The sequence below is a fragment of the Galeopterus variegatus genome, unplaced genomic scaffold (genome assembly GCF_000696425.1).
Source record: "Galeopterus variegatus unplaced genomic scaffold, G_variegatus-3.0.2 Scaffold394, whole genome shotgun sequence".
NCBI classification, from domain to species: Eukaryota; Metazoa; Chordata; class Mammalia; order Dermoptera; family Cynocephalidae; genus Galeopterus; species Galeopterus variegatus.
This window is the reverse complement of record NW_007726505.1, coordinates 76,447-90,420: the sequence shown is the minus strand read 5'-3', so window position 1 is coordinate 90,420 and position 13,974 is coordinate 76,447. Positions and strand designations below refer to the sequence as shown.

The window sequence follows — 13,974 nt, the reverse complement described above, 5'->3', positions numbered from 1 at the left end:
TTTTTTTCTTTTTTTTTTTTTTTTTGTCTTTTGTCTTTTTCCGTGTCCGGCAACGGATCGCAACCCTCAGTGTTGCCCCCGTACCGGACCGGGGACCGGCAACGGGATTGCAACCCTCGGTGTTGCCCCCGCGCCTCGCTCAGCCAGTGAGCGGGAACCGGTCTGTATGTGGGATCCGAACCCTCGGGCGGGAGCGCCGCCGCGCTTCCCAAGCGGCGCACTATCCAGTGCGCCACCAGGTCGGCCCGCTAATGGCTGTCTTTTTCATCTTTCTATTCTATTTTGTAGTCAAACGCCAAGTCTGCATTCTGACTGAATCCCATTTTGAAGTTTCTTTGCCAAATTGTGGCACATTATATCTGTGTCCCTCACGGGTGTGTTGACGAGAAGGGGTGAGGACTGGTGGAACAACCCTTTGCACGCCTCGGGCTGAGAGCAAAGGAGCCAGAAACGCCTCAAGGTGTTGATTCTTGACCTTTACTGACAAGTCAGTGTCAATGTGAAGCCCAGTTGCCCCACTCACCATCCTGTATTTCCTGCCTTTTCTTTATCAGACACTCTCCAAAAGTGGTCAAGGCCGCATCTCAGGTCCTAAACAGCATGTGGCAGTACCGAGATCTGAGGAGTCTGTACAAAAAGGTAAGGCCAGCTTTACCTTCTTGGCTCATGAGCTACACACAAAGTCCAAAGACAATACATGGCCATAGTGAGATGCATCGCAGATACAGAGGCCACTTGTCCAACAGCCCCAGTAACTGCAACATAGCCGAAGTGGGAGTCAACGGAGAAGCAAAGAAATAGGCTCACTCTGTGTCCCCCGAATATGCGATGAGATCCATGAACTTTCTGGACTGGACAGACCCACACTCAGAGAGTCTTACCCTAAATCATCTTACAGAAAAGAAAATTGGCCTATTTTCCTGAGCTCCTATATTCTATAATACACTAAAAAGTAATAAACTGAGGGATTTTACAAAAGAAAAACATTGACAAGAGCCAACAAATACTTTTGGAGAGAAGACAGAAAAAAATATAAAAAGCAATGCAGAAAGTTGAGAATATCACAGCCCGGGAACATTGACTGGAAGACCCAACAGTCTGACCCATGTTCCTAAGCCCCTGACAACCGTAGATCGGAAAGAGGCTCCATGTTTGTTCTGAACACTTTCCCGAGGCAGGCGGGAATTTATATCATGCATTTCGAAGGAGTCTTCATCCCCAAAGTGGTTAAAAAATAAAACCTTAAGAGAAATGTCACATCTACAGATTTTGAGTCTATATCTCATTTAAAGTGGTGCCAAGTAAAGGATGCATGACTTTTCTTTTTTGGTTAGTAGAAGAGAATTTTTTAACAAACATCTCCCAGAAGTTGTTGTTTTGTCATTTACCAGGCCTGCAAGTGTGGGAAGTTTACATCTGAGTTAACAAATAGGAGCAGAGAACATCATCGATGCTCAGGGAGAAGAGGACAGGCATCAGTCTCAGTGCAGGGATTCAGAAAGCACACACAGGGTCAGGAAGGGCGCATGTCCTTTCACACCTGCCCAAAGCACCTCTTTGCCACCACCTGCCTGTGGCCAGAGTCATTGCTGCGTCCATCCTCAATCTGCCAGCCTGGCTGGTACCCGGCTTATTGGGCAGGGACGTGATCTGCAGCAAGAGGCTCCCATCATAGGGAATGAGACCCATCATGCCAGAGGGAAAATGTGTGTTTTTTTAAGTCAGTGGGAAAAAAATAAATATTTAATAACTGTCTGCACTAAGTTATGGTCTATTTCTAGATTTCCCCAAGGCCTTCGTACTTCCCTTAAACATTCATTACTTTGCACTTTAAGCTTATAAAGTTTAGTCTATGTATATCTTTTTCAAATGTTCCTATTCCCTAAGAGGAGGTATGTTTAAGTGGAAACAGAGGATGTAAAATTAAGTGTTAGAGGTGTGTTCTAGGTTAATTATATCCTTTCCTAAGTATTTTTTGCATGTTAGGATTAGCTCTTCATTTAAAATGTCTCAGGTTCCATTCTGTTTTGCTTGAAATTCACATTCCAGCATCCCTAGTTCCTTTTTGGGCTCTTCCAGGAGCCAAATGAAGTCTCTCCCAGGAAGGGGTTTTTCTGCCAAACAGGCAGCCAGACATGAAGAATACGCTATAAATTAGGAGGGAGCTGTTCGTTCTGAATCACTGGCTCCAGAAGCTTGATGAAATACGACTGCTTCAAAGAAGCCCCACTTCCTCTCAGATCCTGAACGTTTTGTCTTTGCTGAAAAACACCTTCTCACACTGACGTGCATTGAAGGGAAACAGCTTTTAGAGATTCTACCACAAGTTATTTGTTGAATATAGTATTACGAGTTGTCCATCTTAGTTTTTTTCTGTGTCGGTATCAGAGTCCAAAAAGTGTAAATGTCTTTCTGTTTCCATGAAGAAAAGGATGTGTTGACAGGAACTTAATGGAGCTAAAACTGAAGAGTTAAAGACGGTTTAAAATGTGTTTCATGTGAGGAAATTCAAGAAGAATGGGCTGGAGAAATCGATGGTCATGTTTTTAGTTGACCCATAATTAAAAAATATTGAGAAAGAATTGTTCTTAATAATTTCCAAATTATGCAGTTGTGAAATGAAATGGGGATCTTTGTGCTTAATGTCATAAGTGCTGCTAAAAGTAAAGCTCAAAATTCAAAAAAGCTTTCTATTCAAAAAGTCCTTTTGTGAGAAAACCAAATTCATTCATCCTTAGGAGCTGCTTTTAATTGTTACGGAAATAGATTTCTATTCTGTTCTTCATTGACAATTTACATATCATTGAAAAAATGTCTGATCCATATCTTTTAATTATCCATGCTTCAAATCTACTGATTAAACGTCCATTTAGGCTTAGCAAAGGAAGAGGTCCAAAGAAAACATAAGATATGGGAAGCAGCTACTGTGGGTAAAAATGAAATATGGGACAATTATTGGCAACTTCTTTAAGTTCTGAATTAGATGCTAAAGATTTTAAAACTGAATTTAAAAAAGGAAAATTATAGATCAAAGTGTTGAGAAATGTGTAGAGTACATAATTAGGAGGTAAGAGATAAGGGCATTACGGACAAGAGTGAAACATGAGCAGAAAGACAGGGACCGTGAGGAGAGCGGCATGCCTCTGGGACAGAATTAGGCCCCTCTGTCACTGCCTTATTTTCCCCTGGACCCTGGGCACAGAGGCCAGGATCCCATTTTATTAGGTCTGCTACTCTATTTTACTTAGAGAGACACTTTTAATCAATCAGAATATTCTTCTGGCTGGGTGTGTTGACCATTACAAACCTGCGTTTGATTCATGATACATTTGGAGTTAAAACATATTTATGTTACCTGATCGTTCAACTTTAGTGAGGGCTGGCCTTCTGATTTTTCCCCCTAAGGTAAAATAAGTAACTGCAGAAGAATGTCATCCCATGCAGGCTAAATAATGCATCGTCTTTTTTCAATCAATTTTTAAGTTTAGATAATCACTCTAGACCTTTCAAATTTTTTTATCATCTGTATCATTGAAGAAGATATTTTGTAAAGGAAAAGAAGATGAGCCTTAGAAAGAGACTGAATATAGGGCTGGCCCGGTGGTGCACTGTAGCAGTGCGCCACTTGGGAAGTGCGGTGACGCTCCCACAGACCGGCCGCTCACTGGCTGAGCGAGGAGCGGGGGCAACACCGAGGGTTGCGATCCTGTTGCCGGTCACGAAAAAAGACAAAAAATAAAAAAAAGAAAGAGACTGAATATAGGGGTGAGAGAGAAGCAGGAGATGGAAAGCTCTTGACTTTTTAGAACCTTGGTATTTTAAAAATAAATGAGGTCACTGACATAAAGGGATTCCTATATTTGACCATGGTTGAGGACTCTTGGGACTGCTGGTTTTGGAAGAAAGAAGATAAATTTTGGAGGAAATGGAATTAAGAGATTACAGAAATCATTGTATACAAATCCTTAAATGATAATTAATAATCTGTACCACATCTCCAAGAAATAGTTAATATTGGTTGGGACAAAGACTAAGCCACTGTAACAGACTCAAAACTAAAGAAGCTCCAAATAAACAGGCATCACTTTCCCTCTCACAGAACTGCCCCTGGTCAGGCAGGTGGCCTAGGCCCAGCAGGTGATCCTGGGGTCCATCGCGTTGTTCAGCCTTACACTGGAGTATTGTCCTTGCCTGTGTGGGCACAGCTCCCTGGCTCTGCCCCCTTCTTGTCCCAGCCCACAGGGACAGAGAGGGGAGAAGCAAAGGCAAGGAATGTCTTTTAAGCAAGGAGTGCAGAAGCTGCCAAACTCCTGCTCCCTCCCCCGGGGGTGGGAACTCAGTCCCATAGCCACACCCAGCTGCAAGGGAGGATGGGAAAAGTAGGTGGCCCTGACCCCTGCTAAAACTCTGTGGCAGGAGAAGAAAGGCAGAATCGGCTCGGGCAGTCATTTCCTTTTGTTCAAATACCTTTCATGTCAATTGCAATCAAGACCTAATGAGGCATATTGTTCCACTTTAGGGTGGCTGTGATTATCCAGAACTACTTACTTGTATTAAGCAAAAATCTCTTTATCTGCAACTTCTGCCTTCCGAAGCCATAATGAAAAAGTCCAGTTTCTCTTCTCTGTGACAGTCTTCCTGGTTTTGAAGCTAGCCATCACATCTCCACAAGGTCACCCCTCCTCTGGGCCACTCAGGTGGAGGGGAGGAAAGGCAGTATCTTTTCTCACCTATGGCTAGGTTTATGGCTGAGGCCCCTATGACAAAAGACAGATTGACAAGAGAAAAGCGCACAAAATTATTTTACATAAGTTTTACGTGACCTGAGAGCCTCCCTAAGGAAACAAAGACCCAAAGAAACAGGAAAACTTGTTTATTTTTATACCTAGTTTTGATGAAGAGTGGTTAGTCATGGAGAAAGATTGGAAGGCAGTGGGGTCTTATCAGTGGTAATAAACTGGGGAAGCTCAGAAAGGTCTGTTTGTTCAGGTGCTTCTTTGTGCCTTGTGTCTTCAGAGATAAGGATGTTTTTTCCCTGCAGGTATGGGATGCACCTGTCAAATGAGGGTCTTATGATCTGTTTCAGGGCAGAGCAGGTGAAGGGGAGGTGAGAGAGACCTTCCTGCCTCTCCTGCTCAAGTACCAAGGTGCCATATTTTGGGGTGATGTGTTCTGAATCCCTTCGCAGGCTAAGTTCTGATCTGTCTGTGTTTCCGCAACCCTCACTATTGCCATAGCTTTTCCCATAAGCATGCGAGTTTGTCAACATCTCTTTCGTATGTGGTGCCGCACCCCCAGGTGAGTATATTCCTCCAAGTTGACCTGAAGCGGAGAAGAATAGGGCAGAGCCATGCTCCCCTGGTGCTGGGCGCTCAACTTCTGCCAGTAAAGCTGGCACCCATCAGATGGGTGTCTGAAAGGCTAGTCATACTGTTCGCAAACCCAAGTCCAGCTGCCGCCGCCACAGAAACAAAAGACTCCAGAGTCAAATGTTGTTGGAAAGGGAAGGCAGCTTTACTCAGGACTGGTAACTTCAAGAGAGAGGGTGGGCTAACCCATCTCTCTGGCCCAGATTGACCAAGGGGTTTTTTGAGGAGGGGCTTGAGGGAATGGAAAGCAGGAGGGGGAGATGCGAGCCGTGGGGGTTATGTGTAAGGGGCCAGGTGCAAAGTCTCGACAAGGCTCTGTCTGGCTTTTGTTCTCGTCCTTGACATTACCTTAGGGTCCTGCAGGATTTTGATTTGCTTCAGGGTGGAATCAGCACAGCTTTATTGATGCCTTCCTTGGTTTCTCGGGGTCTGAAAAACAGCTCTAGACTTATATAAATAATGTCATCCTGCCCTGTAACCAAGGTTCACAATATCAAGTAACCATGGGAAAAGAGGGAACTCAGAGAAATGCATGCTATGAAAAAAAAAACTGTATCTTTTAAATTTGTTTCAAAGCCCGTGCAGTCTTAGGTCCCAACATGACTTCAGTCCTGCTCACTCCTGCAATACTGTTTGGTGAAATACAAAGAGCATATGGCCAGAGGCCCGAGGCACAGCCCTGCCACTTACTAACAGCATGACTTTGGGACCCCCTGCCCATCAGTGTGAGAACTGACTTTGGGCAGCCACATGGCCCTCTCCTGCTGATGCGGCACAGTGAGTAGGCCTTTGACTGACCAAGTGAATTAGTCAGTTTTCTGTTGCTTATAACAGAATGCCTGAAGCTGGGTGATTTGTAAGAAAACAAAATTAATTTCTTACAGTTTTGGAGGCTGGGAATTCCAAGGTCCAGGGACACATCTGGAGAAGGCCTTCTTCCTGGTGAGGACTCTCTACAGAGTCCTGTGGTGATGTGGGGTGCCATTTGTCACTCCTGTGATAACCTACTTATCCATGAACTCATTAATCCCTGAATGGATTAATCAATTCATGAGGGCATAACCCTCACAGTCCAATCACTTTTAAAGGCCCCACCTTTCAAATCCCATATGGAGCATTAAGCTCCAACCTGAGCTTGGGGCACATTCCACCTGTAGCACCAGGTCTCAGCCAGCACTCAGAGATGAGCTGGGGTCTTTTTGTATCCAGTGATCTGTACCTGTTGAGTGGCCATTCCTGATGCAGAGTCTCCAGAAAAGTCAATGACCTCTTAAAATGGCCTGTGGCAGTTCTTGTAGCAGCACAATGTTCTTTGTAGGCAGCTGGACATGCCCTCAGGGCCCTGGAGATTGGGAGGCCTGGGCCTCTGTGATCCCTGCTGCTGCTTTGTATATCTGAGTCTGTAACTTCCCTCAACTGCTGCATCAAAGAAAATCCACAGCCTCTCACGGAGTCTGTGGCCATCTCTCCCTCAATCCCACTCCTGTCCCACGGTTTTCTCGTCCATGAAGTGGAAGCCATAATGCACCATCCCACATGGAACAGCAATCATCAAAGTGCTTCGTAAACTGGGAAGTAAAATACCAGTGGGTATTGCTGCGGTTGATCCTAAAACATAGTTTCCTGCCATCCTTCCACAGGCAGCAGGACGTTTGGATCTGGGAACGTCATGCTGTCATCATCATCGCTCTTTAATTCTGCCTACTTTCCTGGCTCCTTTCCCCCGGTTTCTCTACTCTGTCTCTTCCAGCCCCTAGACACCTGCCCAGTGTCCCCTTCCCACAGTCTTTTTCTAAGCAGCCGTGCCTGCCAATGACATTTGCATTTTAAGTGGAGAGTCCCAACAGGAAGAATCCTGCCTGTTAGGGATTTTAGGTAAACCAAATCACAAACAGGGTTGTATAGGAGGCCATTAATGACAACGAAAGCTGACGTTGGTTTTTGGACGTGGCTTAAATACTTTTATTCCATATCGGTGCTGAATTTGTGTGTGTGGCAGGTCACGTATGCTGAAGACTCGTGTGAGATTGAGGATCATGAAGAAGTCTAGGGGCAAGATAAGAAGACATGAGCTCAAGCCTTGCATAGTAAATATCAAGCCATGTTTTCCCTAAGAGTCCCTGCCATGAGCCTGTGTATTTCTAGTTTGAAAACGCTGTGGCAAAACGGCATCATTCACACAAACAGTCTTCTCGTGACTTCCATGAGATCCTCATCCCCTGTGTTGCTTGGGCTCTCAGAATGCCCCGTCCCACCCTTCAGGGGCTCATCTTCCTATTCCTTCTTAAATGTCGATGACGTCCCCCAAGGCTCTATGCTTAGGTCTTCCTCATCTCACCCACGCCTCTTCCTAGGTGACCATAACTCATCCCCTAGGTTCAGTTTCCAACCACATGTAATGGTTTCCTGAATCCATTTCTCTAGCCCTGATCTCTCTTGCCCTATCTAGCCACCTGCTAGATAAGCTGCTCAAACATCTGTAGCACCTCACTGAAATCATTCCAGACAGGCCTGTTTATCCTGGAGGTAGCTCCTCTTCCCGCATTCCCTGTCCCCATCAGTGACCAGCACAGCTTTCCACCCCTCACCTTAGTCAGTCCCCAGGAGCCTTCCCTGGCTGTCTTCTCCACGCACTGCTTTCAGCTCACCCGAAAACCCCAGACTGCAGTTTCTAGCTCCCTCTTCCTACGCTCATGTCCATCGAGAGCTGTCTCTTGTCTTCTGGATTATTGTCCCAGACTCCTAGTGGGCTCCTCACCGTCAGACTTGCTCCTCACCAGCCAACAATTTGACTTCTTGGAGCCAACAATTTCAGAGGCCCGATCACCCCCAGAAAGACTCCAAATGTCTTAGCCCATGAAACCTTTTGAGGGTAGCTCCAGACTCTGTCTGGCTCTTCCCTGCTCTTGCCAGCACTCAGCCAACAGCCTCTCCTAACTTCTGTGTCCCCTCTCCCAATTTCCCCAACCTCCAAGCCTTTCCACAATCTGTACTTCAAGACTATCCCACTTGCTCACCTAAATCTTCATTTTCCTCACATCTTTTATATGACTTCCCTTGAAAATTATTTTCCTGACCTCTCCTTAGTTCTGAACTAAGGTCACCCTTATTAACCTGAAATAATTGTAAACCAGATTATTTTGAATGAATAAAAAAGTTAAATTCACACTTTTAAAGAATGACTTTTAAGTATTATAACTAGCTTGAACCTATAGCTAAAAATGTGGCAGCATAATGGTGCTATAATTATTTAATAACTAAATAACATGTATTTTTCTTTTTCTTTTTTCTTTTTTACCTCACTTTATTTTAATTGTATCATTTATCAGAACAGCAACTATTAACTATTAACTATTAACAGACAAAGTACCATTCAGCTCAACTGCAGGTATAGGCAGTGACAAGTATCAAATTCTTAGAAGAATCACTTACACCCACAGTCTGTCCAAATGCATTAATCTAAGGACAAGTTTATAAATAGCAAATATGATTTTCACATTGCAGCTTTCTCAAGCAAGTGTGTTTAGGTGTGCAGTCCTGCTGATGGGTCATTTCCACAATTTCTTTCTGTTCTTTATGCATTCATTTTCTTGACCTTGGTAGAGATATTTATTTCTGCAGAGCAGGGTCTTTTTTTGTCATCCAACATTTTTACAACACTCTGTGAATTAGTATTACTCTTTATGTTTATGAAATAGTAATGTTTTAATTGAAATATCTCTTCAGTACAATTCCTTGTGTCTTCTGCTAAATCTCACCATTGTCAAAAAGCTTTGGGTTATAATCATTTTCTTGCAACAACAGCTAAATTCAACTCCTGGTTGTGGGTGTAACACACCGTCTTTGTAGTTGGCTGTGTTAACCCTTGGCTTCAGGTCCTGGTGATTTAATGAGGGTGGGGTGCACTGCAGTCAGTGCATTTCCTTATCACTATTTACAGCCACCTAACATCATGCTGTTATCAATTTGAGTCTGACGTGCCTTTCCTGAAATGTTCACAGTGCCGTATAACATGTGTTTTTCTTATTAGAAAACAATTTTTTCTTGGTTCAGATCATTATGTGGGAGGTTTTGCACCATGAACTTACATCGCAAGTCATTTCTTCCTAAAAACTGCGACAAAACTTGCCCCCAAATCTGGTACAATTAATGTCAATTCCTAATTGACAGTTTTGGACTAAGGATTACCATACATGTATATCAAGCAAAATTCTATGAAGAAATGCTTTATTTGTATGTGCTAAAAAATAGGAATGCGGTAAATAAGAGAAATCATACCTATGTCTTTGACAAAAATAAAGAACATAGATTGTTTTAACCTTTGAAAAAATTATGGTTCTTAGTTTACTTGAACTACTTCTATTAATCTGTTTCCCAAAATTCCAAATTTTGCTTTTGGATACCAGTATCTGTAAAGGCTTTAGATACAACCCTCAGCTTAGAAAATTGAAGTTTATCTCAACCCCAGCCAATACGGATTGCTGTTTTATCGGTCCTCATGAGGCATTAGGTCCATGACTTATTTAGTAGAGCTTCCTGAACACAAATTCAGTAACGGGCTTTGGTTTTAAATTTTACATGGCCCATTTTGCTTTCAAAGTATTATTTACATAGCAGTCATTTAAAACGTAAGTTTGTTTATTACTTGAACTCAGATTTTTTTGTTGTTCTTTTAGAGAGTTTGCTGTTTTCTTTTTTCTTAGAAGTATTTCTTAAGAGCAGTTTTAAGTTAACAGCAAAATTGAGAGGCAAGTACAGAGACTCCTGTGTACCCACTGCCCCCATGTGCACAGCCTCCCCGACTACCAGCATCCCCCCCAGGGTGGTGCGTTTGCTACAGTCAATGAACATGCATTGACATACCATAATCACCCCACATCCATAGTTGACATTAGAGTTCACTCTTGGTGTTGCACATTCTGCGGGTTTGGACAAATGTATAATGACATGTGCATCCACCATTATAGTGACATACAGAGTAGTTTCACTTCCCTAAAAATCTGTGCTTCTTCCGGGCCAGCCCGGTGGCGCACTGCTACAGTGCACCGCTTGGGAGCGCGGCGGTGCTCCCGCCGAGGGTTCGGATCCCACATACAGACCGGTTCCCGCTCACTGGCTGAGTGAGGTGCAGGTGCAACACTGAGGGCTGCGATCCCGTTGCCGGTCCCGGTCCGGTACAGGCGCGACACTGAGGGTTGCGATCCGTTGCCGGACATGAAAAAAAAAAAACACAAAAAGGAAAAAAAAAAAAAAATCTGTGCTTCTCCTATTCAATCTAGACTCCTATTCAATCTGGAAAACATGCTAGGCTCTTAAAACAGACCCTGTACAGTTCCCATGGAAAAGGACAGGACAGTTCCTGTTGTCAAATGGTGGGTGATTTTTCCAGTGTTAGCTTGTGTTACTCATCCTCTCTATGAATGAATTAAAATCCTTAGCTCATAAATGAAGGGATCAAATCAAAGACAGATCAAGTATCAGAATCAAGCTCTTGTTGACAATCGAGGGGGTTAGAAACCAGACTAACTCCCCCGCACTAGTATTCATGGCCTGATGTTTTCATGCTTGCCCCTCTCTGCCCCACGTGAGGCATTGCTCCTTGCATGAAGAACTGATGTCTCGAGGAATGCCAAATCACTCCTGCTTGAAACTGAGTAAGGTCATCTGAATAGAGATATTGTATTCGCTATCGCCATTCAATGAACGAAACAAAACATAAAACTAATCTCTAAATGTCCTTCCTTTTCTTGTCAGGGAAGATAGACTCTCGGGTTGCATGTGCCATTCAGCAGCTGACTAATGAGCTTTGATAGGAGTGAGTCCTGCCTTTGATAGGATGGCCTGCCTCACACAGGGCTCTTGGCTCTTCCTGCTGGTGTTTTCATTTCATTGGCTCTTGCCCTCATTGTGTTCATGAAACAAGGAATCAATAAGTAATTATGGATAGGTAAGGAAATGCCTGCAGATTTCGTCAAATGTCCAAACCATATTGGATGTGAGAGTGCACACAGCCCTGGTGTTGTCTTTCACTGCCTGTGGCAGACTTACCACTCTACGAGAGCAGTATCCCTGGTTCCTGCCAATTGAAGTTAGGGGGTTGTGTTGAACATCCTTTCGTCACCCTCATCTGCTGGATATGCAAAAAACAATGCTAGATTCCAACGAGAATTAGAAAGGTATTTTGAAATATGGTCAAAACACAACATGGTCAAAATTCAAAATTCTGGGCCGGCCCGGTGGCGCACTGCTACAGTGCGCCGCTTGGGAGCACGGCGGCGCTCCCGCCGAGGGTTCGGATCCCACATACAGACCGGTTCCCGCTCACTGGCTGAGCGAGGTGTGGGCGCAGCGCCGAGGGTTGCGATCCCGTTGCCGGTCCCGGTCTGGTGCAGGCGCGACACTGAGGGTTGCAATCCATTGCCAGTCACGAAAAAAAACAAAAAGGAAAAAAAAAAATTCAAAATTCTAATCTTTATACTTTGCAGTTTAAAAGAAGGTGGAGGAATACTTTAGTACTTCCTTTAGTATGTTGCCATTTTGAGAATTAACAGATTTTACTTTCTGGGTATAGAAGATAATGATGGAAAAACAATAATTTCTCTACAGAAATAGATTAAACTACTAAGTGTAGAGCTGTTGTTTTATCAAGGCAATTGCTTACCAGTAGTGTATTAATCTTTCTACTGTGCTGCAAAATTCTTCACCAAGAGATGATCAGAAAAACAAGGAATTTTGGCCAGATCCCAAAATAACCCCAAGGCTAGTGTTCTCCACATTTACAATTGTAACTCTTCAAGTTCTTTCTTTTCTAAATCACTTGATGTCAAGTTAGAGTAGAAAACAAAAAGGCTAAGGTTAAACTCAGCTATGATCCTGTCTCCTCCATAAATCTGGGCGTTTACTCATTGATGTTTGCATCGACAAAGAAGGTCTTTCTTCATGAGGACCCCTGACCTCTCTGAGACAATTCTCAGATACTCATCATATGATCCCTGTCCAAAAACAAAGGCAGAAATGGGAACAGAAGCAAAAATCAATTGTGCAAAAGTGGAAATCGATACAAATCGCAGTTGCTAAACAAGAAGTGACTAAGTTATAGCTACTGCTGGGATAGATCCCCAGGTCAGAGGAAATCCCACACAGCAGTGCCCAAACTGAACATTTCCTCTGTAATTCTACTCTTCCACAAGGCTTCACCCATAACATTTTAAATCAAAAACTACAAAAAAACCCACAGAGGAAAGGCAGAAAAAAGGGACTGGCTCAGCAACTAGAAAACTCAGTAAGTTTAAATGTAAGTCTACATCCATTCTTGATGCTTACTTTGAGCAATTCATTCAAACTTACTCTTTTTTGGTGCATGCCGGTAGATTGGGTGATAAGAATCTTAATTTGCTTGAGAGACAGCATGACCAGTTTCTTCTCTCTTCCTGGCTCCATCTTGTCTCCCTCTCAAAAGCTGTGCCTTCCCCTCTCCCAATGCCCCCCAACAAGGTCGAGCTAAGGGGATAGGGGAACTCGAGGAGAGGAGATCAGAGCCTGGCCTGTGGGGGATGTTTACGTGCTGGCTCTTTCTCTCGTGGGGGCAGTGGTGTGGTTGGCTCAGAGGTACCACCCCCCAACTGAGGATCTCCCAACTGTGGATACCTGGCCTGGACCTGGCCTCCTCCAGCCAGCTGCTCAGAACTCTCCACCAACCTCAGGCCTCTGCTACTCCACTGCACGTAGACCAGGGTGGATACAAATTCTGTGCCTCTGTAGCTTGTGTAGTTTTGGAAGTCCTGTTTATGAAGAAGAGTATGGTTTGTGAATACAAAATTATGTACAGGCCTTGGAAGGGGCCATTGCAGTAGGTGGACCTGAAACATAAGCTTCGTGAGCTCTATGGTCATTTCACCTCTGGCCCTGAGTCTAGGGGCCATCCTGCTGATGTCCTTGAAGACACCAAACCCTGCAACCCCCAAACTCTAGGGAGGTCATGGTCAATCTCTTTGGGCAAATAGTTTACTCCCTGAACTTCAGGAAAAGAGGGACAGGAATGCCTAGCCCTTGACCATCTCCAAGGAAGTTTTCCTCCACCCGCTAGTGAATTCTCAGCCTAATCTCTTATAACCTGGACATGGGTCATGTCCTAATACCACAGAACCCTATTTTACCGACCACTTTTGCAACTCAGGATGGATGGTCTAACATTTTACTTTGAAAAATGTGGGGCAATGGAGCATCTATTATTCCCTGCCTTGAGACCTTAGCCACAGTAGAGACAGTAAGGAAATCTCATTAACATTCTGTCATAGTACCTTATCACAGATATGTAATATCATCTGTAAGTTTTCCGCAGTTCTAATAAGTTGTGTCTAGTAACCTAAAATAAACATGGCTTAAAGAACATTAGAAATTATTACCCTTGGGGCCGGCCCGGTGGCGCACTGGATAAGTGCGCCGCTTGGGAAGCGTGGTGGCGCTCCCGCCGGAGGGTTCGGATCCCACATACAGACCGGTTCCTGCTCACTGGCTGAGCGAGGCGCGGGGGCAACACAAAGGGTTGCAATCCCGTTGCCGGTCCCCGGTCCAGTACGGGGGCAACACTGAGGGTTGCGATCCG

At 44.2% G+C, this 13,974-nt stretch overlaps 1 protein-coding gene across 1 annotated transcript in view; it reads left to right on the top strand.

Moving 5' to 3' along the window:
* CTNND2 (catenin (cadherin-associated protein), delta 2) overlaps nucleotides 1–13,974 on the top strand; it is a 449,347-nt gene that overhangs the window by 398,046 nt on the left and 37,327 nt on the right. The window contains exon 13 of the mRNA XM_008568289.1: nucleotides 555–639. Coding sequence (XP_008566511.1) covers nucleotides 555–639 — 85 coding nt within the window. The remainder of the gene's footprint in view (nucleotides 1–554; nucleotides 640–13,974) is intronic.